Genomic DNA, 21,613 nt, shown 5'->3' on the forward strand with positions numbered 1-21,613 from the left:
GAACTCTGGGCCTGGGCTCTGTCCCTCAGCTCTTCAGCTCAAGGCTAGTGCTCTACCACTTGAGCCACAGCGCCACTTCCGGCTTTTTTCTTTTTTCTTATGTGGTACTGTGGATTGAACCCAGGGCCTCAGGCATGCAAGGCAAGCGTTCTACCACTGAGCCACCTTCCCAGCCCTGTCCCATGATTATTTAACAGCCATTTCAAATGGAACATTTATATTATTTTTCTCAGGCACCTGATTTAGACCATTACATTATAAACTTGTAGCAGAAGTACTGTTTGTTATATATTATTTGGGATGCTGATAAACTGGAATGTATCTAGAAAAAGGGAATTATACCTGAGAAGATACCATAAGTTTGGAGGCTGGAATTAGACTGCAAGTTAAGACAGAAGTTCTAATGAATATGAGTTGTCCATAGAATAAGCCTCCCAGATGTGATAATGGAGCTCTCCACTTAAAAATCTTGCAGTTAAGGTTTTATTACAGTCAAAAATATTGTGGAAAGTATGTTAATTGTTATTAGAATGCTTGCAGTAACTTTTGTATTGGTTTTATGAAGTTTCTTGTTAGGCTTTGGAATAATACTGACTTCCTCTGTTTTAGGTTTTTAGGTAGGTAGTGAGAATCTATAAATATAAGTAGTTTAGATTGCTGTATGTGCATAAAAGTAAAACTTTTAAGATCCTTTTTTTTTTTTTGGTTGGTGTGGGGGCTGAACTCTGGCCTGGGCGCTGTCCCTCAGCTCTTCAGCTCAAGGCTAGCGCTCTACCACTAGAGCCACAGTGCCACTTCTAGCTTTTTCTGTTTATGTGGTACTGAGTAATTGAACCCAGGGCCTCATGCATGCAAGGCAAGCACTGTAGCACTGAGCCAACTTCGCAGCCCCAAACTTCTAAGATTTTTTTGGAATCAGTGTGACTGTATATTAGATTTTACCTGTAAAACTTGTATATAAAAACATTACAATTGTATCTATTCTGTTTTTATAAATTAGGGCAAGAAAAATAAACAAATATTTCTTCAAACTAGTTTGTAGTAGATATCTTGAATGAAAACATATTTGTATTTCTATTAAATTTTTATTAGTTTCTTTAATAAAATATATTTTATCAAGTTACTTTTTGAAATATCTTCCATTTCTTTTATGATTCTTGTTTGTCCTCAACAGTCCCTTAATATTTACATTTATTTATTCAGTAAAACATATTTTGAATTGCATGATAAATAAGCAGCTATAATGGAATAAAAACTTCATATGGTAAAGGTTGTGGCAATCACTTACTTGAAAGACTGATTTTGTCATCTTATTCTACTAGCATTGTTATTGCCCAAATCCACTGATGCTATTTTTTTTCTGGTTATGAAGTTTCAGTAATAAATAACTTAGTTGAGGAGTTTTAGTTTTTTGTAGTCATTATTTCAGTTTTTATTTGTGCTAATAATAGGGCTTGAACTCAGATCCTGAGCACTGTTGGTAAGTTTTTTCATTCAAGGATAGTTCTCTGTCACTTGAACTACACTTCCACTTTTTGGTGGTTAACTAGAGATAAGAGTCTTGGAGATGTTCCTGACCAGATTGTCTTTGAACCTCAGATTTAAGCCTACTGGGTAGCTAAAATTACAGGCGTGAGCCACTGGTGCCCAGCTAGTATTACAATGCTAAGCCAATACTTTGACTTGCTCTGAGTTGCATGTATTGTAAGTACAGAAGTGTAAGTCACATTTATTATTAAAGTTTTTATTTTTAATGAATGATGACATACCTACAGCAATAGGTAGTTTTAAGTAGGTAGCCAGTTTTACACAGTTAATCAGATTTAATTTAGTAAATGAATTTCTCTACCATTTTAGTATTCTTATGAATTTGTATTTTTATGAAAGCTGATTAAAGTATTATAATTTTATATAAAGTTATCTGTAAACGGCTTATGATGGCAAACATTGCCAGGCATTATCTCATTTAAATATCTAGTTGTGACTATCAGACGCACAGCACTGTTATATAATAAATGTGCAATAACCTGGTAATTTAGTGGGGACATGTATTTTCTTTTAAGAATGCTAAAGTTGATTATCATGAGACTTTGAAGTGAAATTTTATTTGGTAAAATTTTTTATGTCTTATAATTCCATGCACGTGAATCTTGACAATAAAATGAGAAAATATATATGACAATAGTTATAATGCTAATAACTTAAAATGGAAATACTGCATTGTGCTTAAGTCCTTTGTATTGTCCAACAATATGACTCCTCAATTGTATATCACAGTTTAAATTAAATTAGATTGAATCTAAATTACCTGTTTCTGTGTAAATGAGATTTGCCAATTCATTATTGAGTCAATCTGAAAACTTATGTCATAATTTAGATTTGGTATTTTTGTGAAAATGATACTAAGGATCTTTCTCAATTTGCAATTCTAATTTCCATTATAGACTAGTGATATTCCCTTACTTAAGCTTTACAGAACAAAATGAAAGAACCCCCAAATCCTAATGATACTTATTAAATTTTATCACAGATAAATTAGCATTTTGAACATAGAAAATGAGTCATTCAGCATAAAATAAGATGATAAGCTACTAGTAAAACAAATATGGGAGGAAAGACAAAGTTTTATGTTTTGTGTATGTTTTGAAATGTAAGGAATAATTAAATTAATTTTTTTCATTATGTTATAGGACATATAATAATTATATTACCACTATTACTTTTATAATTATTTGTTACTACTGTCTAAATTACTATAGTCTAGTAAGTTTATGTTTATTTAATATGTTTGTGTGTATATATAATATATAATGTATAATTTATATGTTTATACATGTATGTCATGTGCGTATATGTATTTTTACACTATATATACACATAAATATGTATTTCTCTGCATATGAGTGAAAACATTTTTAAAAATGCTTTTTCTATTTAATGCCTTTTTAAAGTGTTAAACTTTTTGGAATAAAATTAAAGAGTGATAATTAAAATTGTTACTTAAATTTATTAAGTATTTCAATTATATTTAATATTCCAGTGAGAAAGTATAGATGCCAGTAGTATATAAGAACTTAAAATAGAAAGAAATGAGAGGGGCTGGGAAGGTGGCTCAGTGGTAGAGTGCTTGCCTTGCATGCCTGAGTGCCTGAGGCCCTGGGTTCAATTCCTCAGCACCACATAAGCAAAAAGAAAAAAGCCGAAAGTGGCGCTGTGGCTCAAGTGGTAGAGCGCTAGCCTTGAGCTGAAGAACTGAGGGACAGTGCCCAGGCCCAGAGTTCAGGCCCCATGACCAGACCCCCCCCCAAAAAAGAAAGAAATGACAGTTTTCATGAATCAAACTGTTAGTTACAAATCTTCTGGAGAGTCAGGGAGGCAGATGCCAAAAGAAAAAAAAAACCTGCCCATATTGATCAAAAACCTGAAAATATTTATTCTCTGACTATAGAAAATGTTTGTTGACTTTATATTAAATATTATCATATACTCTTCTAAGCAATGCCATTGCTAGATAAGATGAAATATTTAAATATTATCATATACTATTCTTTTGTAAGCAATGCCATTGCTAGATAAGATGAAATATTTAAATATTATCGTATGCTATTCTTTTGTAAGCAATGCCATTGCTAGATAAGATGAAATTTATATTTCTCAGAAAATATATTAGGATGAACTTCTTCAACTTTAACATAAATTCATGCAGAGTTCTCTCATTTCTTTATAGTAGTAATTTAGAAAATCTTGCTAATTGTCCGTTGAGATTTTAATTGTTGTTTATCTCTAAGTGGTTGTACAAAAGAGCTGCCATATAACAAAGTAGTTTATGAATACAGCGCATCTTGAGCTATGTCACCCTTTTCAACAATCTCAACCCCACTTTGACCCACTCCTTACCTTAAAAAAATTTTTTTGTATATATAATGAATTTTTGACTTCATTTGTCTACCCTTCTTTTCTTGACTCCAACTCCACCTCTTGAATATGCCCATTTCCTGTTGCTAATTTTGTTGGGCTTTCACCTCTCCATAGCATCTATTACACTTTAGTTAATTCATTTGTAACCACTTGCATTCCATTCCATGTATTTGCTTATAGGTTTATAGGTACAATCTATCACAAATGAGGGAAGCCATGCAACCTTTGTCTGGGTCTGCCTTACTTCACAATATAATTTTTTCAAAGTCTTTCCATTTCCTTAACAAATAGTACAATATCATTGTTTATAATAGGTGAATTAAATTCCTCCTGTGTATATATACCACATTGTCTTGATTCATTGTCCATTGAAGGGCATCTGGGCTGATTCCATATCTTGACCATGGTAACAAGTGCTGTAATGAACATGGTTGTGCTAGTACCTTTAGTGTATCCTTGTTTGTGTTCTGTTGGATAAATGCCTGGGTGTGGGATTGCTGGGTCATAGAGTAGTTCTCCATTTAGTTTTTTTGAGGAATCTCCATATTGCTTTCCAGAGTGATTGAACGAGCTTACATTCCTCCCAACAGAGTATTAGAGCTCCTTTTTGGCCACATCCTACTCAGCATTTATTGTGTATTTTCTTGATAGTGGCCATTCTAACTGGGGTGAGATGAAACCTTAATGTTGTTTTGATTTGCATTTTTTATGGCCGGAGATGTTAAGCCTTTTCATATGTCTATTGACCGTTTTTCCTTCTGAGAAGTCTCTCATTTATTAACTGGGTTGTTGCTTCTTTGTGCTTTTAATTTTTGAGGATTTACTTTTTTGAGCTCTTAAGTATATTCTAGAAATTTTAATTATTTCAAAAGCTAATGTATTCTTGTTGTCTGTATAATACCAAATATATTTTTGGTTTGGGTGGTACTGGGACTTAAAATCTTGGTATGCAGGCATTCTAACCCTTCAGTCAATCTGCCACTCCCTTTTGTGTTGCTTCTCAAGTGTCTCATGTTAATCTTCAATTGGCTTGGACAGTTATTTTCCTATTTCTTATTGTCTTTGTCATTGGGAGAACGCCTCATTAAGGACATTCTTTGCTCTAAACTAATTTCAATCATGAAACTTTATAAACAATATTTTAGGATTTATAATAGAAATGTTTTATGTAGAAATTATTCTGTATAGAAATCATTGGAATAGATTATCATAGTTTTAGTTAGAAATTGCTAATTTGAGAAGTAAGCCTTTTTATTTTTACTTAAGAAAGAATAAGAATGAGGGTACTTACAACTTCCCTCCTGAATTATACCTAAGCTTATCTGGTCTCCTTATGTTCATTCTTATAACTATCTGTCATTTTTTCATCCTGCTGATAACTTAGGCTTTTATAAACTAAAAGAAGGTTTTGTAATTCTCCTCCTTCTATTTTGAAACAATAATCTATTTTACTATATGTTTTGAAACATTATTATCAATATCTATAGGAAGTTTATATTGGTCCTGGAATATTGGTCACAGTTTATCTGAGTCAAAAATTGCTAATTTAAGCACCAATTACCTACTCTTTTTTTTTTTTTTGTCGGTTGTGGGGCTTGAACTCTGGGCCTGGGTGCTGTCTCTCAGCAATTCAGCTCAAGGCTAGCGCCCTCCCACTTGAGCCTCAGCACTACTTCCAGTTTTCTGGTGGTTTATTGGAGATAAGAGTCTCATGGGCTTTCCTGTCTGGGCTGGCTTTGAACCATGATCCTCAGATCTCAGCCTCCTGAGTAACTAGGATTACAGGCATGAGCCACCAGTTCCCAGCCTTATTTTTGTTTTTTATAAAAGAATAAGATTACAAACTAATGAACTCACACGTTTGTTCCCTAAAACGTGTCCCAATTTTCTTTTAGATATGATTATACTACTTTTATGACAGTATTTTTGAAGACTATAATCTAAAAAGTCTTTGTTAGATTCACTTGGTAAATTTGGAACAGATCTTTGCATTATATTTCCATTTTTGTTTATCTGTAATATTATATCAGAAATATGTATGGCAAGTTGATATTTTTTATAAACATATCAATTTGGCCTTAAAACAAGGACTTTTCTGCTCTCACAAATTCTGTCATTTTGTAGTAAATATCATGCTATTCATCTACTTTTTGATGAAAATAAACCCTACATTGCATTTTCTTCAAATCATAAACATCAAAATACTGTCATAAATTTGTAAAGTACAGATTTCATTAAGTTAATGTTTTTGATTGAGGGGCCTGTTTGCATTTCAATTTGACTCAAAAGAATTTATTATTACTGTTACTGTAGGTTTTGTTTTTTGTTCTTTGCTGGTACTGAGAGTTGAGCACAGGGCCTTTCATTCTTTCTTGGATATTTCTCTCAAGGCTGGAATTTTATCATATGAGCTCCACTTTTGGCTTTTTGGTGGTTAATTAGAGATAAGAGTTCAGGAGCTTTTCTCCCTGGGCCAGTTTCAAACTGTGATCCTTAGAACTCAACCTCTTGAGTAAGTAAGATTATAGGTTTGAGCTACCACCACCTGGTATAGTTTGAACTTACATTTAGAGCATGTAGACAATAATTATTTGGAGGACTTTTTAAACAATAGGGAGAAATTTGGATATTATAAAAATTTGCCATTAAGTGGTCTCTTGATTTTTTTCTATTTTCTTTTAATAATCAGTGAATAGTATGCATAAAACACTATAGATTAGGGAATTTAAGAAGTTCATTTATACTGGTTAGTTGCTTACATGTGATTTGCATAGGCCAGTTAATTATTTTTTTATGGGAATGACTACAGGACCAAAGTGAAAAACGTTGTTTATATTGTGTTGTAGCCTTGATATTAGGTAATAGAAATCTTTTAAACTAGGTATTTATATATATTAAGCTCAGAAATACTACATCTCATAAGGAAATAATTCAGGAAAACTATAAATTTAGTATATTGTTATTTGTCTAACTATATTCTTAATGCATTTGCCTAAGTAGTTATTAGTTTAATACAATCTCACTTGTTTTTCATAGGTAAGGACATAATGTTGTGCTGTTTAAGTTAAAGTAGATCTAATCAGATATAAATCACCTTCTAAAAGAAATTTCTTAAGAACAATATAGTTATTATCCATTGCTGAAATTAAGAAACTGAAGTGCAAGTGTCTTGGTTTTGAATATTTTATTTCCATTATAACAAAAATGTGTCATAAAACAGAAAAGGTTTTATGCACAAGTGTCTATTTTTCCATAGATTAATTCCTTATTAAATATAAGTATTATAAGAAAGAATCATCCAAGGGTAGATGTCAGTGGTAGCTCAGGCCTGTAGTCATAGCTATATAGGAAGCTTATATGTAAGGATAAAGGTTCAAAGCCAGTCCAAGCAGAAAAAAAGCATATGAGACTTTTTTTTCTTAATTGTCAAGGTGATATACAGAATTGTAGTTACAGAAGTAAGGTAATAAGTGAATTTCTTATTTAACTTGTTGCTTATGGAAGTGTAGCTGTTGCTCAAGTGGTAGAATGCCAGACCTGAGAGAGGGGGGGACAGTACCCATGCTCTGAATTCAAGCTTTAGTACCAAGACACAGACACAGATACAGACACACACACAGACACACACACACAATACTAATGTATCATTGTGATCTTCTGCTTCAAAGTACTTGCTATCTCTAGCAATTATTCTTATTTAATAAATTCAAATAAATAAATTGTAAATATTTGTTATCATATTCTCATAGCTGTTAAAATGACGGTATGAAGCCTAAGGAATACTCTTGTATTTTTGCCATGAATATATTAATTTATTCAGCAAAATTTAATTAAATTCTTTCTGTGTGCTATACCCAAATATTGTTCTGGGTGTTGGAATTGTGAAGTGAAGAATCCTAACAAGGTCATTATTCTTAAAGAGCATATAATTTTTGTATACAAAGACAGTAGAAAGGTTCACCAATAAAATAATTTTTGAGCCGGGCACCAGTGGCTCATGCCTGTAATCCTAGCTATGCAGGAGGCTGAGATCTGAGGATCTCGGTTCAAAGCCAGCCCGGGCAGGAAAGTCCGGGAGACTCTTATCTCCAATAAACTACTAGAAAACCAGAAGTGGTGTTATGGCTCAAGCAGTAGAGCACTTGCCTTGAGCTGAAGAGCTGAGGGACAGCACCCAAGCCCAGAATTCAAGCCCCCACAACCGACAAAATAATAATAATAATAATAATTTTTGATTACAGTGTTTTTGGAAAAAACGTTCATACTATAGTATAGAGTAGGTGGGGAAGGCAGCTACTTTAGTTTTCTGGACCATCAACTATATTAGGTACTAGTATAGTAAGTTTTTGTAGTAGCAGCTGAATCATGTTCCTTGCCCATTGGAATTTATTTTTAACATTATTGATTATTCCCAAAATTTATTCAGCAATTAAAAGAATGATAAAACTTTTATATGTTAAAAATGAAAAATAATTTGAGGGAGTATAATAATGAGTTAAGCTGTTAGCATACAAAGGAATTAGCAATATTAGAGTGTGTGTGTGCCTGTGTGTCTTTCTGTGTATATGTTAGTGTTGAACATGCTTTTCTTTTTACAAATGTATTATTTATTTTTCTGAGATTTCCTGGTTTCTCTTTACCTCTTTAGTTGATTATTCTTTTCCTTGTTTCTGTTTATGACTAATTTTGATTTTCATGTTTCTCCTCATATGAGGCCTATCCAGAAGTGGAAATTTTAGTGGTTGCTTATGAAAATTCATGATTCAAATTTCCCAGCCCATTTTAGAACTTCCCAAGGGTTTTGGAATTAATCTGATCTCAGATTGGGCAAGAAATGGACTTTTTTTTGTAACAGAGTAAAAGTTTTGCTTTTTATTTTTGATATACAAAGAACTACTAGTCATATTGATTAATTGAAACCATGATGATTACTAAGTAAAAACATTCAACTCTTATCTTTTAGGCACATTTCCTATTTTATAGCATTTCACATGGAATTCTTGGCTCACATTCTTGAATTATTTTATAGTAGTTTCTAAGCACTTAATGGCATAACCTAAGCAAAGATCATTGTTAGTAATTGAATATATTCAATATTCTTGGTAAAGTTTGATTTACAGTTTGATTCCAAATGTTTTATTATGTGATGGAGCATTAACATTTTGGTGAACTTAGGTTCAGCAGGTTTCAAATTTTATTTTATTTTGATTTTTCAGATTGCATTCTCACAACACAATACAATCATGGATCTTGTGCAGTTTTTTGTCACCTTCTTCAGGTAATTTGCTTTTACTGACTTTCGACCTGTTAAGGCCATATGCTGGTATATATTCTGTCAGTCTGTTAAACAAATTATCAATTACCTAACCTTACAATGTGTGCTATTTTTTTTATTTGTGTATTTTCCTCCTTCCCATCCTGTACTAGAATTCTGATTACCTTTTCCAGAGAGGTCTGCACATATTTTCTGTTAAAAGCCAGTCCATACACGTTTCAAGATTTTTTATCTGTATAGTCTCTGTTACATCTATGAATCATTCTTGCTTTAATACAGAAGAAATTAATGACAGTATGGAAACAAATGGAAAAAGCAGTGATCCAATGAAATTCTTATTATGAAACATCTGGTAGGCTGATTTTGGCTTTTGAATATAATTTGCCCAACTTGTGATCCAGCTTATGACTTAAATCCTTTATTGAATACTACAGGTAGCATTTTCTATTATTAGATAATTTTTAACTGAGATTAATTTTCTTATAATATTTCTTTTAATTCATCCATATGGGTCCATACATAATATGTTTACTCTCTCAACCGTACATACACTTTCAGATTTTTAAATTTAGTTCTTCAATTTACTTATTTCCTATTCATCTATCCATTTTTCTTTTACTTGTTATAAAATCATTTATCTATGTTAAAAGTTTTTACCTTTCAGAACTTAATGTAATAGTTACCATTAATATTTGTAAACAGTGTATTCATACTTTTTTTGTTTTCTCATTCTCTTATTTATTATTACATAGTGGTACAAAGGGGTTTCAGTACCAGAACTCAGATTATGAATGTAATGAATCTTGATCAATGATATATCACTCATATTTTAAATTGTTTCTTAAAGACAAAACTTGAGAAACATCTTTTTAGTATATTTACATTTTATAATTTTATACTTATTAATAAAATGAGTTTAAGGCTATTAATGAAGATATAATGTAATTTTAGAGAGCACTTGAAGTTACAATTACATGAGCATTATTTAATAAATGGAGATAAGACAACTTTTTGATGTAAAATAGTATTGGTAGAAATATAAAATTCATTTATGTATAAAATTCATGTAGTTGAATATATATGTAAATATTTAAATGTTTAGGGTTTTATTTTAAGCTTCTGAATTTGTGTGCATATTTAAGTAATAACTCTTTTATTAAGCAAAATAAAGCTAGTATTAAAGTGCACCATGTCTTAGAGATGATCCTATTTATTAAGTTTTCATCTTGGACAACATGAAATAAAATATTCTAGTCATTGTATGAGATCAAATGTATTTGATAGGCCTTTTGTCATTTAAATTTCTTTTAGCAGTGAAATGTAAATTAGGTAATTTAAAAACCATTTCATTGTTAAGAAAAAACATGAAGAGAATATTTTAAGTTTTATTATTTATTTTTTAAAAGGCCACTGCTGAATTGTAAAAGTTTTAAACAGGGAACATTTATGGATGTCACTCTTCCATCAGGCCATCTAATCCAGCTGTTAGGGTAGCAGAGGTGAGTGAATGTGTCAGATTTTCAGTTTAGTCATAGTTCTATGGGTATTAGTTAGCCCCAACTCTGTCAGGTATTTTACTTCTATATTGTGGACAGGTTTTATTTTTTGTGGTAAATCTAACTGGGCCAGTACTAAGAGATAATTTATAGGTATAGCTTGGTTCTGATCATAGTTTTTTTTTTTTTCTGTCACCTTAGGTTACCTGGTTTCTTCAGAGTTCCATTTCATATGTAGAATTAAAGGGCTTTTGTTATTGTTCTTGTTAAGAGTATGTGACATAATACCATAAATTACTACTGAAGCAAATTATTTTCAAGTAGTTTTTATTATGTGAAATGGAAAACTATGTCTGAATCTGAAATGTCAGAATTAATTCTTCTAATGGAATAGTTAAATGGAGGTTTGGTTGGTAATTTTTAATGCTGACAGTAATTTTCACTGTACCACTAGGAATAGTTGCTATATTTGTCAAGTAAAGACAGTTTGAGAAGTTGTACTTGGTCTGTTAATCTTACCTGAAATGACAAGGATATAATGTAGTGGTTACTCCAACTACTTTTTATATCAATTTTAATTATATATTTAATGATGGAATTTACTACTGTATGGATTCATGGATACAATTAAACCACTATGAGCCACAATTGAGCCTTTTCTTCCCTTTCCCCAAATCTCCTTATAATAAGAGGCTGTGATTACATTTGAATTCTTAGTTATCTGTGCTGTTTCTGACCTCTTGTGTAATAAAGTTCAAATTATTGTTTTTTCCTCTTACATTGTATATTTACCAATGTGTACACATCTGTATATATGGAAGCATATGGTGTTAAATCCCTTTGGGGATCATTTTACACAAAGTTTTTAAGATATTTCTGGATTATTCCTTTTTGGCTTCATCCATCTGTTTAGTTGATGGATTCTAGATTTAAACTGATTTGAGGATTATGGCTTTCTATTAAAGCAACTACTCAGCCTCCTGTTCCTTCATTATTACTTAAAACTAGATGTTAAATAGCACCACCTTGGGCTGCCAACCTGCTTTTTTCTTTCAGGATACAATCATCCCTACAGATCTTGTGGGCCATCCTACTGGCCGCTCCTACAATATTGTTCATGTAATTATAGGAATTGTGATTTCTCAATTCTGGTAGTTAAATTCTGACAACTGTCCTTTATCACTGTGGGTACCCATCAATTTATAGTAATTAGCATACAGCCCTATATTAACCTTTCAGTTTTCAGCTCTGGCTTGCAGAAGAAAGTTAAAACTAATCTTTATGATGAGTGTCTCTAATGAACATGTTCCTAATGCTCTAAAGTCAATGGTGTGGCTTCTGGGCTCTCCCATGGAGTTTAAGTGTCTGGTAGTCGTTCTGGCTTTACATAGTATGCCAATTCCAGCATACATACTATCTCTTGAAGCTTTATTTCTTTCTCTTCTATCTGTTAGTACAATTCAGACATTTTAACTTTACTTTTTTTTAGTCATCATTTTTTTCTTGGCTTTGAGTAATCATTCTAACAAGTTTATATCATCTCCTTGTCTGAAAATATACATTAACTTCAGGATATATCTCTGGTTTAGGAAAAAATATGTACTAAAGCTGACCATCAGTGGTTCATGCCTAGCTCTTCAGTAGACTGAGATCTATCTGAAGATCATGGTTCCAAGCCAGCCCAGGCAGGAAAGTCTGAGATTCCTGTTTTCAATTAAATACTGAAAAAAGCTGAGAAATGGCTCAAAGTGGTAGAGCATTATCCTTGAGCACAAAATACCAGGGCCAGTGTTGAAGCCCTAGGACTGGCACAAAAAAATTCACTAAAATCTTATTTATATGGTCTTAAATCCAGTCTTTCTTTAAATTCTACCATGCCCCCAAACTGAACCATATTCTCATTGTTCCTGTTTGGACATGCCGACTAGTTTTCTAGTATAAACATCAGGTCAGCACTTCAAACCATATGCATTTTGGAGCATTTCAATTATAGATCGTAAGATTCAATATTCTTAGCCTATAGTAACTGTTGAGTAAACACTCTACATTCTGTGCCTGTTTAGCTATAAGCATATTACTTCACCAGTTTCACTCACTGATCTTTATTGAGTTTTTAATCTCTGTCAGTGAAACCTAAGTGAGATTTTTAAAAATATATTTGTACCATAATAACATAAATGTATTTAACAGAAACTTAAAAATTGCATTTTAAGTTGGTTAACATTTTTAGCTGGGCACCAGTGGCTTACTCTTATAATCCTAGCTACTCAAGAGTCTGAGATCTTAGGATCTTGGTTCAAAGCCAGCCCAGGCTGGAGAATCCTTGCGACTCTTATCTCTAATGAACCACCAGAAAAATGGAAGTGGTGCTGTGGCTCAAGTGATAGAGTGCTTGCCTTGAGCTGAAGAGTTCAGGGACAGCACCCAGGCCTAGAATTCAAGCCCCACGACCAACAAAAAAGAAAAAAAGAAAAAAGTGAAAAAGAAAAAAAAACCCAAGAAAACATTTTAATTAGTAATATTCTTCAAGTAGATTATCAGTTCTTAACAAATAATTAAATTATTTGACATGTATTTCTTCATTAACAGAATACCCTAGTTTCTGATGTTTCAATGAAATAAAAATTATGTACCCTAACTACTTTTAAAAATTTCAAATGTATTTCTAGCTACTCAAGAGGCTAAGATCTTAGGATCATAGCTCAAAGCCAGCTAGGGCAGGAAAGTCTGTGAGACTCATCTCCACTTAACTGCTAAAAATGTCAGAGGTGGAGCTGTGATTCAAGTGGTAGAGTACTAGCCTTGAACAAAAAATGCTCAAGAACAATGTCCAGGCCCTGAGTTTAAGCCCCATGACTAGCAAAAAAAGTTGGATATTTGACACCTACAATTGAATACTCAAAAATTGCTATAAAAATGACACTATTGTCCCAGTTTTTACATTTTGAAAACGATATTTCTACCAGAGAATTTTTTTGTCATTTAAAGCTGATTTTATGATCTAAACTTGTATCAGATGATGCTACTTTTATTGAAGTACTTTTATTTTTCCCTTCATAATATTAATATGTAAATTTCATGTTATTTTCTTTTTCACTCAATATTTTTTGACCATTTTATGAAGGACAAAATTGGATTTTGAGCATATCTCTCCCTAAGTTTTCATACTCACTCTTTTATTCTGTAGGTAATTAGCTTATATACTTCCTTTCTGTTTTTCCTATTTCCATTGGGAGCATTATACCTGAGGAGTGTTGAACCTTACAAATCTCTTGTCCTACATTTCTATAGCAGTTTCTGTATTTCTTTCTTTCTTTTTTTTTTTTAAAAGAAAGTCTAATTATCTGTTCTCCCAATACGTATTCTGTGGAATAGGCCAATAGAAGCTATTTGTAGTATAAAAGAGAAAAAAAAGACCATAAAGAAAGTAGTAAAAACTTAAAACTTGTCAGAAAATTAAATTAAAACATACATATTTGATGTTATCTTTAAAAACTTTTAGTCTATAATGTAGTATGAGAAAGCAAAAGATAAACCTAGAATCTATCATTTAATGTAATAAAATTTTGCTTCTGCATGTAAAGACAAGCAGGCAGAAAAGAGTATGTAGAACGCTGCTCAAAATGGTTGGTCATTCAAGAAGTGTAGGTGGTGAAAATATGGTCATTCTTTAGGATTCCAGGATTACTTTTTATGTTAATCACCAAAGGATGAAAGTAACATTTCAGTTGTGCTATACATACTTGAAAGTCTTCATTTGTGTGTTTGTTTCTGTGTTTTGATTTTAATAGAACAAATATTAAGTTCATTTTAATATTAATTTAAAAATGTCTGTAACTATTTGTAATGTAATCTCTTCCAAGTCAATGTTGTTTGCCATGTAATCTCTTAGAAATCTTAGAGTGCTTATATAGTAATACTTTGGTGGAAGGATAATATGTCTAATAAATGTCAGAAAAATATTCAAATGAGGGCTGGGAAGGTGGCTTCAGTGGTAGAGTGGTTGCCTTGCATGCATGAGGCCCTGGGTTCAATTCCTCAGCAGCACATAAACAGAAAAAGCTGGAAGTGGTGCTCAAGTGGTAATGTGCTAGCCCTGAGCAAAAGCAGCTCAGGGACAGCACTCAGGCCCTGAGTTCAAGCCCCAGGACTGGAAAAAATATTCAAATGAATTAAAATATTAATCCTATTCATTTAAGAAAAGTTTCTTAACAGCTACTATGGTGTAGGTATTGAGATATATTTTGTTGTACCTTTAGTATTCACTGAAGACTTAAAATATCATTTAAAAATATTTTGTTAAACTATTGATTTATTAGACAATTTGTTTACATTATCATGATCTCTTTTTTATTGCTAATCTAATAGAAATTAGCCTACAGAATATTTGATATAACTCCCTAAGCATGCATCTCTCTTCAGAATTTATAATAGTTAATACTATTCACTTTATATTGAATTATTATAGATGTTTTACTTTTCATGAGTCATGGGATTTAAATCAGATAAGGTTTGAGCTTTTCTTGGAGAAATTAATTGTCTTTATCGTAACAAGTGAATATCATGCAATTATTTTGGAGGAAATATTGTGGTTATCAGTATCAAAATATACTTTGACATTCATAGTTAATCATTAAATATAACTGAATTTTGTTTTAACTGTTGTATCTACTTTTATAATCATTCTGGAAGAAATATTTGACATGATTTGGTATCTGAGTATAAAGTGACAAAATTAAATGTTTTTACATTTTAATTGTCAGTTACAGTGAAACAAAAAGTCTGGGGAAAGAACTTTCAAGTCAAGACCTGTGAAGCATGAGCTTACTTAAACTCTTTACAGCTCAACTTTCTGATTTTTTAAATGAAAACATGACAGAAAATATGTACATTATGTGTGTTTGTGGTAATTGAAGAGTTAATACTTCTAAATTATATACCATAGTGATTGGTACATAGTATTTAAACAGATGTCCTTTGCTTTTATTATGAATGGTATAAATGTGTTTAGCTTTGACATAACTTTGTATCTCTTATGCTAATTCTTACGGTTATGATGATCTCATGGGAATTCATATGGAAAGATCCTCAAAGTTTATTGAAAGTATCAACTCTCAGTAGCATATTTTAACATTGATACTATTAGCCTGACAGTATGAAGGAGTGTAGCCCCTGTGATAATAGCCAAGGCTAGAACAGTGTTTAACATTTATACTATTAGCCTGACAGTATGAAGGAGTGTAGCCCCTGTGATAATAGCCAAGGCTAGAACAGTGTTTCTCATCCTAGGTACTACTAGCAGTAGAACCTTTGTTGTTCAGGCCGTAGGTTATTTAGAACCATCATACAAGATACCCATTGTTATATAATCAAAAATGCCTTTAGTTTCTGCCACATATCTCCTGGAAGAGTAGTAGGGCAAAGCTCTCCTAGTTGAGAAGCACTGGAGAGGAAGAAATCATGTAGTCTTTTTCATACCAAACTTCTTCAGTTATATCTGCAAAACAGAAGTTGGTGACAATTCATAAAATAACATTTTCATAGTTTGATCTGATTTAACATGGTAGGCACTGAGTTGTGTCACCAGTTTCTCAGAAAAAGACTTAAATAGATGTTTCATCACTATTAGAGTTTTCCAAGAGGGAATCTGAAGGAGATAATCTCTTGGATCCTTTTTAATGATAAATCTTGTCATGTTTGACAGAACTAAATATACAATTTGGAAATCTTTCCAAATGAGGTCATAGTTGAAACCATGAGAATAACTGAGGCTTTCTATTTGAGAGCAAAAGAGCTTTGATAAATTAATCGTAAGTTTTCAAGGATGTCCATAATTTCATAGAAGGAATCTGATGTAGCCTAATTTTGAAGGCTCTCCTACCCCCAAAAAAGTATTAGAAGAGTTTCAAAGATTGAATGTTTTGTCAATAAATACTTGTTTATTTAATTTGTAGAAAATTCTGATGAGGGGGAGTTGGGGTGGGTTGGGAAAGGGAAAGTGGGAGAAAAACAAGGGAGAGGGTAACAATATTTAATAAGGAATGTACTTATTACCTTTTGTATATAACTGTAACCCCTCTGTATATCACCTTGACAATAAAATTTTTAAAAAAGAAAGTTCTGATGAATGTTGATTGAAAAAAATTTCTGAGCAAATTGTCCTCTAAAAGTTTGAATATTATATAAACATTAGTTATTATTTATATTTTTATTAATGTACTCACCAGATAACAGATTATAAAAAATTAAATGAGTAAATTTGAAAGGTTTTTTTGTTTGAGTTACCTACTAGACAATGGGATTATATGTGTTTATATTTCAATTGTCCATGTTTTATTTTGTGCTTTCTTTTCCAGTTGTTTTTTATCCTTATTACTTGTGGCTGCTGTTGTATGGAAGATCAAGCAAACTTGTTGGGCTTCTAGACGGAGAGAGGTATTGATAATATTATTTAAAGGTTTGACTGAACACAATGAATCTTTATTTCTTAAATAATACGTTTCTTTGGAGTACATTTTAAAAATTAATTTTACTTTTTATTTTTGAACAGTATTATATTTATAGCTTCAAATTAAACTACCATTGTCAAAATAAGATAGTATCTGATGAAAATTTTGCTAGTTGCTATTTTATTATAGTGTTAAAATTGATTGTAAATACAAATATTTTTAGTTAAATAATCTTAATTTCTAGGACTTTAGTTATTCTGTAGGGACATAATTTACTGTTTGTTGGTATGTTTTGCCTTTTAAAAGAAAGTTTTGAACAATAAACATTTATTTTGGGCTTTAGAGAAAATTTCTCTTTTAGAAATTTATTGTACTATTCTTTTGGAGTGAGTATCAATGTTTTTCCATTTCTGATTGGTAATACAACTCTAGTTAAAAAGGTCATTCATTTCATAAGTTACTTTATCAGAATCAATGATCTTCTTACAATTGTAAGATTGATAAAAGCAGTAATACACAAAATGACAACTGATATAAATATTAATATATTTATAGTGATATCAGTGTATACTCTAAGTGCTATACATATATTTATGATGATATATTTGTATGTGTAGATATACATATGTACAGCATATATGTGTATATATATATATATATATATATATATATATTAGTTTCTCAACTATGGAGAAAGACCCAGGGAAGCAGTCATCTGAGTGGTAAAATATCTAGTAGATGTATTATTTTCTAACTCATAATGAGAAAGTGATTTCTATTTTCATTACTTTTGTACTCATATTCTGTTTTTACTAATATTAGTATTAATTTTATTTGTACCATTTGTAGTATTAACATATCATTTTATTGTGTATTTCAAAGTATATATACTTTTACAAATATAAATTGATAATAAAGATATTTAAAAACAGTCCAGAATATTATAAGCCATAGAATTAGGTATCTTATTTTAAGCACCCATTAAGTCACAGAGTCCACATATAATATATTTTCAAGCCTGAGGTCTTCCATCTGTCTAATAAATTATTTACTTCATTACAGCATTTATGATGCTGTATATGATCAGAATAATATCACTTCAAGTTTACTTGATGTGGCTGCATGATGAAATTAATTCACTTAATAGCAGCTTGCAAAATATAAATTCATTCATATTTTGCAAGAAGTGCAATTTTTGTGGCGATTAGCTACCTTCTGGGCATACTAGATAACCTATTAGAATGAAATTATAAATTCAGGAACTTAAAAAGGTATGAAGGCAATAGGAAGGCCTTCCATAATGTAATAGAACTAATGACAATTTATGTCTGTAGCCATCAGAAAAGAAGACTCTGTAGGGAGGTCTTCCTGCTGCATCCGGACAAGTATTGTCCACATATCTAATCTCTATACTTTATTATAATGGAACTTTGTGAGTGTAACATTGTGAATGATAAATATTTCTTGGCTATCAGCTGGCATCGGAGTATAAATTGGTAGTCTCTTTGAATTTCCTTATCTCTAAAAAAAATGTTTGTGCTATATAACCAATTCCCAGTTTGGAATCTTTAGAACTCTAGAGATATTTAGGTGTATTAGTTAAGTTTAGAATCAATATCAGGTATTAAATATTTGGAAACTAATATGAATAGCTCATTTTCTCATTTACTTACTTTCATACTTAAAACCCAAATTTTATTTTTCTTAAAATTGTGTCACTTCACTTAATAATGCCATTTGTTACATATTAATAGATACTCTGTTGAAATGATAGTGCTTTAATTTTGGAACTAAAAAATGACTTATTAGTTCCAGTCTAGGTTTGTAAATATAAATGTCTTTTGCATATTCACTCAGAAAAGTGCCCTTTCCCTCAAAAACTAATCTAAGTAATGTTTCTTTCTGTTAACAAAAATAGAAGTGTTTATGTTTAACTTGATAATCTCTGCCAAAATAGAAATCAGTGTTGTTAGATATCATATTTTATATGAGTTGAAATGTATTTTGAAGAATTTTGAAAAATTAATTAAATTCTCATAAGTGAAAAGTGGTAAATATCTTTGATAACATTAATATGTTCATGTCAAAAGGAGACATGACATTGCCTATTGACTGTCAGAAGTTTATCATTAGAAAATAATTTGTATTATAGAAAGATGAATATCTCATTTTGGTCTAATGAGCCCCCAAAGATTTCTAAACACACTATTTCCACTTAATGTTATAATCTCATTTATAGACATTCTGAGTAGAGGCAAAATATCTTATTTGTCTAAGTCTTTCATTACTTAATTTGAACTCTTCATTTAACTGTAATGTTGCCCAATTTAAAAAAGGTTTATAGTTTTGCTTATGTGAGTATGTTACTGTCTCTTTTTGTGTCTGAAACATTTTTTAATTGTAAGACTTAAAAGACACATATAATCAATAGAAAAGCAATTTATAATAGAAAAAGAAAATTATTTATAAGAATTCTTAGAATTTCATAGGTTGGTTATAGTGGTAGTTGTTCTTGCCTTTATAAATATAAGGACTATTTAAGGTGAAAATAAACTTTGGAAAAAGTTAACCACAGAAATTAAATTAAACATACTTTTTAAAAATTATTTGACACTTTGTGATATAATTTAATTATTAGAGGTCTGTTTTTAATATTATTCACTTTGAATAATTCTTCTGAGAATTGTCTCTTAAAAAGGGAATTATGGAAGTTTTAAAATTTGATATTATCCCTTCATATATGAGCCTTAACTTTATTTCTGTGATAACATTGTTAAAGATACAGAACTTTCTTTAAGGCTGTAGCGTGTGTGTGTGTGTGTGTGTGTGTGTGTGTGTGTGTGTGTGTGTGTGTGTGTGTGTGTGTGTGTGTGTGTTTTGTCTGTCCTGGGGCCTGAAATCGGCTGGGTGCTGTCCCTCAGCATTTCAGCTCAAGGCTAGTGCTCTACCATTTGGGCCATAGCGCCACTTCCACTTCTTGCCTTTTCTGCTAATGTGGTGCTGAGGAATCAAACCCAGGGCCTCATGCATGCAAGGCAAGCACTCTACCACTGAGCCACCTTCCCAGCCCATAGCTTGTGTTTTTTAATAGAGATATTGAAAACATTAGCTTCAATGTCATATTCCTGAAATATTTGGAGCCAACATGTTAAATTGAGTCTACTGACATGCTGTCATGCTTAATAGTCTTAATTAAAAAATTTAATTGTTATTATAAAGGTTATATACAGAAAGCTTACAGTTATGTAAGTCAGGTAAAAAGTACATTTTTTTGGACATGCTTTTCCTTGCTCTCTCCCGGTTTTTCCCTCCCATCTCCACCCACAAGTTGTTTTGTTTATTTCGATGTAGTATCCAATGAGTACTATTGCTGCATTTGTTCATGCAGAAGTCTTAATTTTTAAATTAAAATTTGAATTTTAGTTGGTATGTAGCATAAACACATAAAATGTAATTTTGCAATAAATATATTTAATCATATACTTGACTAAGAGGGCAAAACTGTTAAGGATATGTTAATAGTTGAAAGAGATGAAATTCCTTTTTTTCCAATTAGAAACAATCAGTCCATGTTAAATGCTGGGAGATAAGACAGCGTACTAGGGGTGATTGATTTTGTATTCTTAATGTTCTGCTTTGCTGCATATTTCCCACACATTCTTCATAAAACCTAGATTGGATTTATCATTATCACCCAGGAGTTTGGGTTAAAAATAAACTAAAACCCATATATAAAGTTCTAGTAACTTTAACAAATCATGTTTCTAATCAATGTGAGAGAAATATTTTATTCTTAGAAACTGGTTTTGTATCATGTAATATGAAACATTTATCTCAAATAGATGTGGACAATTTATTATTACTTTATGAATAGTTATTTGCCTGGCTGATGAGCTAACATAAATTAAGCAGTAAATCAGTTTTGTTTCCTTTAGATTACTAGTAATTTACATATAACCTTTGGCTATTCTTTTATCTTAGGGTATTTATATAAGTTGCATAAAATTGTTTTCTATATAGAAAGTGCTTTGAAATGCAAAATATAATCAAAATGCATTATTATTTTAGGACAGTTGTGCTGCTAAAATAATATGATTGAGACTATGGTGAATATTTGAGGAGTCTGAATGGAGTGCGCAAGGAAGCCAAATTACAACCTCTGTTAAGTCATCTACAGAGGCTTCTTTTTTTTTTTAAATCAATCTGTTGAAATAAATGAAACTGTCAAAGTACTTAGAGCACTGCATTTTTTACACTAACTATTTAGAAATAATGCTATTGTTACTCTGTTATGCCAATTAGACTCTCTAGCCTTTTGTTTAAATGAAATTATTAGAAGAATAAATTCGTAAAATACAATGAAGTTAGTAGGTGATGTTGACTGAGGCTGTATATGTTCTGCTCAGGGCTTTTAATGCAAGTCCTCTCAAGCTGCCCATGAACTCTGGATATCAGTATATTTATGGCCATTAATG

At 31.4% G+C, this 21,613-nt stretch overlaps 1 protein-coding gene across 1 annotated transcript in view; it reads left to right on the plus strand.

Moving 5' to 3' along the window:
* Atrnl1 (attractin-like 1) overlaps positions 1-21,613 on the plus strand; it is a 487,887-nt gene that overhangs the window by 144,698 nt on the left and 321,576 nt on the right. The window contains exons 25-26 of the mRNA XM_013017612.1: positions 9,135-9,196; positions 17,046-17,124. Coding sequence (XP_012873066.1) covers positions 9,135-9,196; positions 17,046-17,124 — 141 coding nt within the window. The remainder of the gene's footprint in view (positions 1-9,134; positions 9,197-17,045; positions 17,125-21,613) is intronic.

This window comes from Dipodomys ordii, unplaced genomic scaffold, assembly GCF_000151885.1.
Source record: "Dipodomys ordii isolate 6190 unplaced genomic scaffold, Dord_2.0 Scaffold36, whole genome shotgun sequence".
NCBI classification, from domain to species: domain Eukaryota; kingdom Metazoa; phylum Chordata; class Mammalia; order Rodentia; family Heteromyidae; genus Dipodomys; species Dipodomys ordii.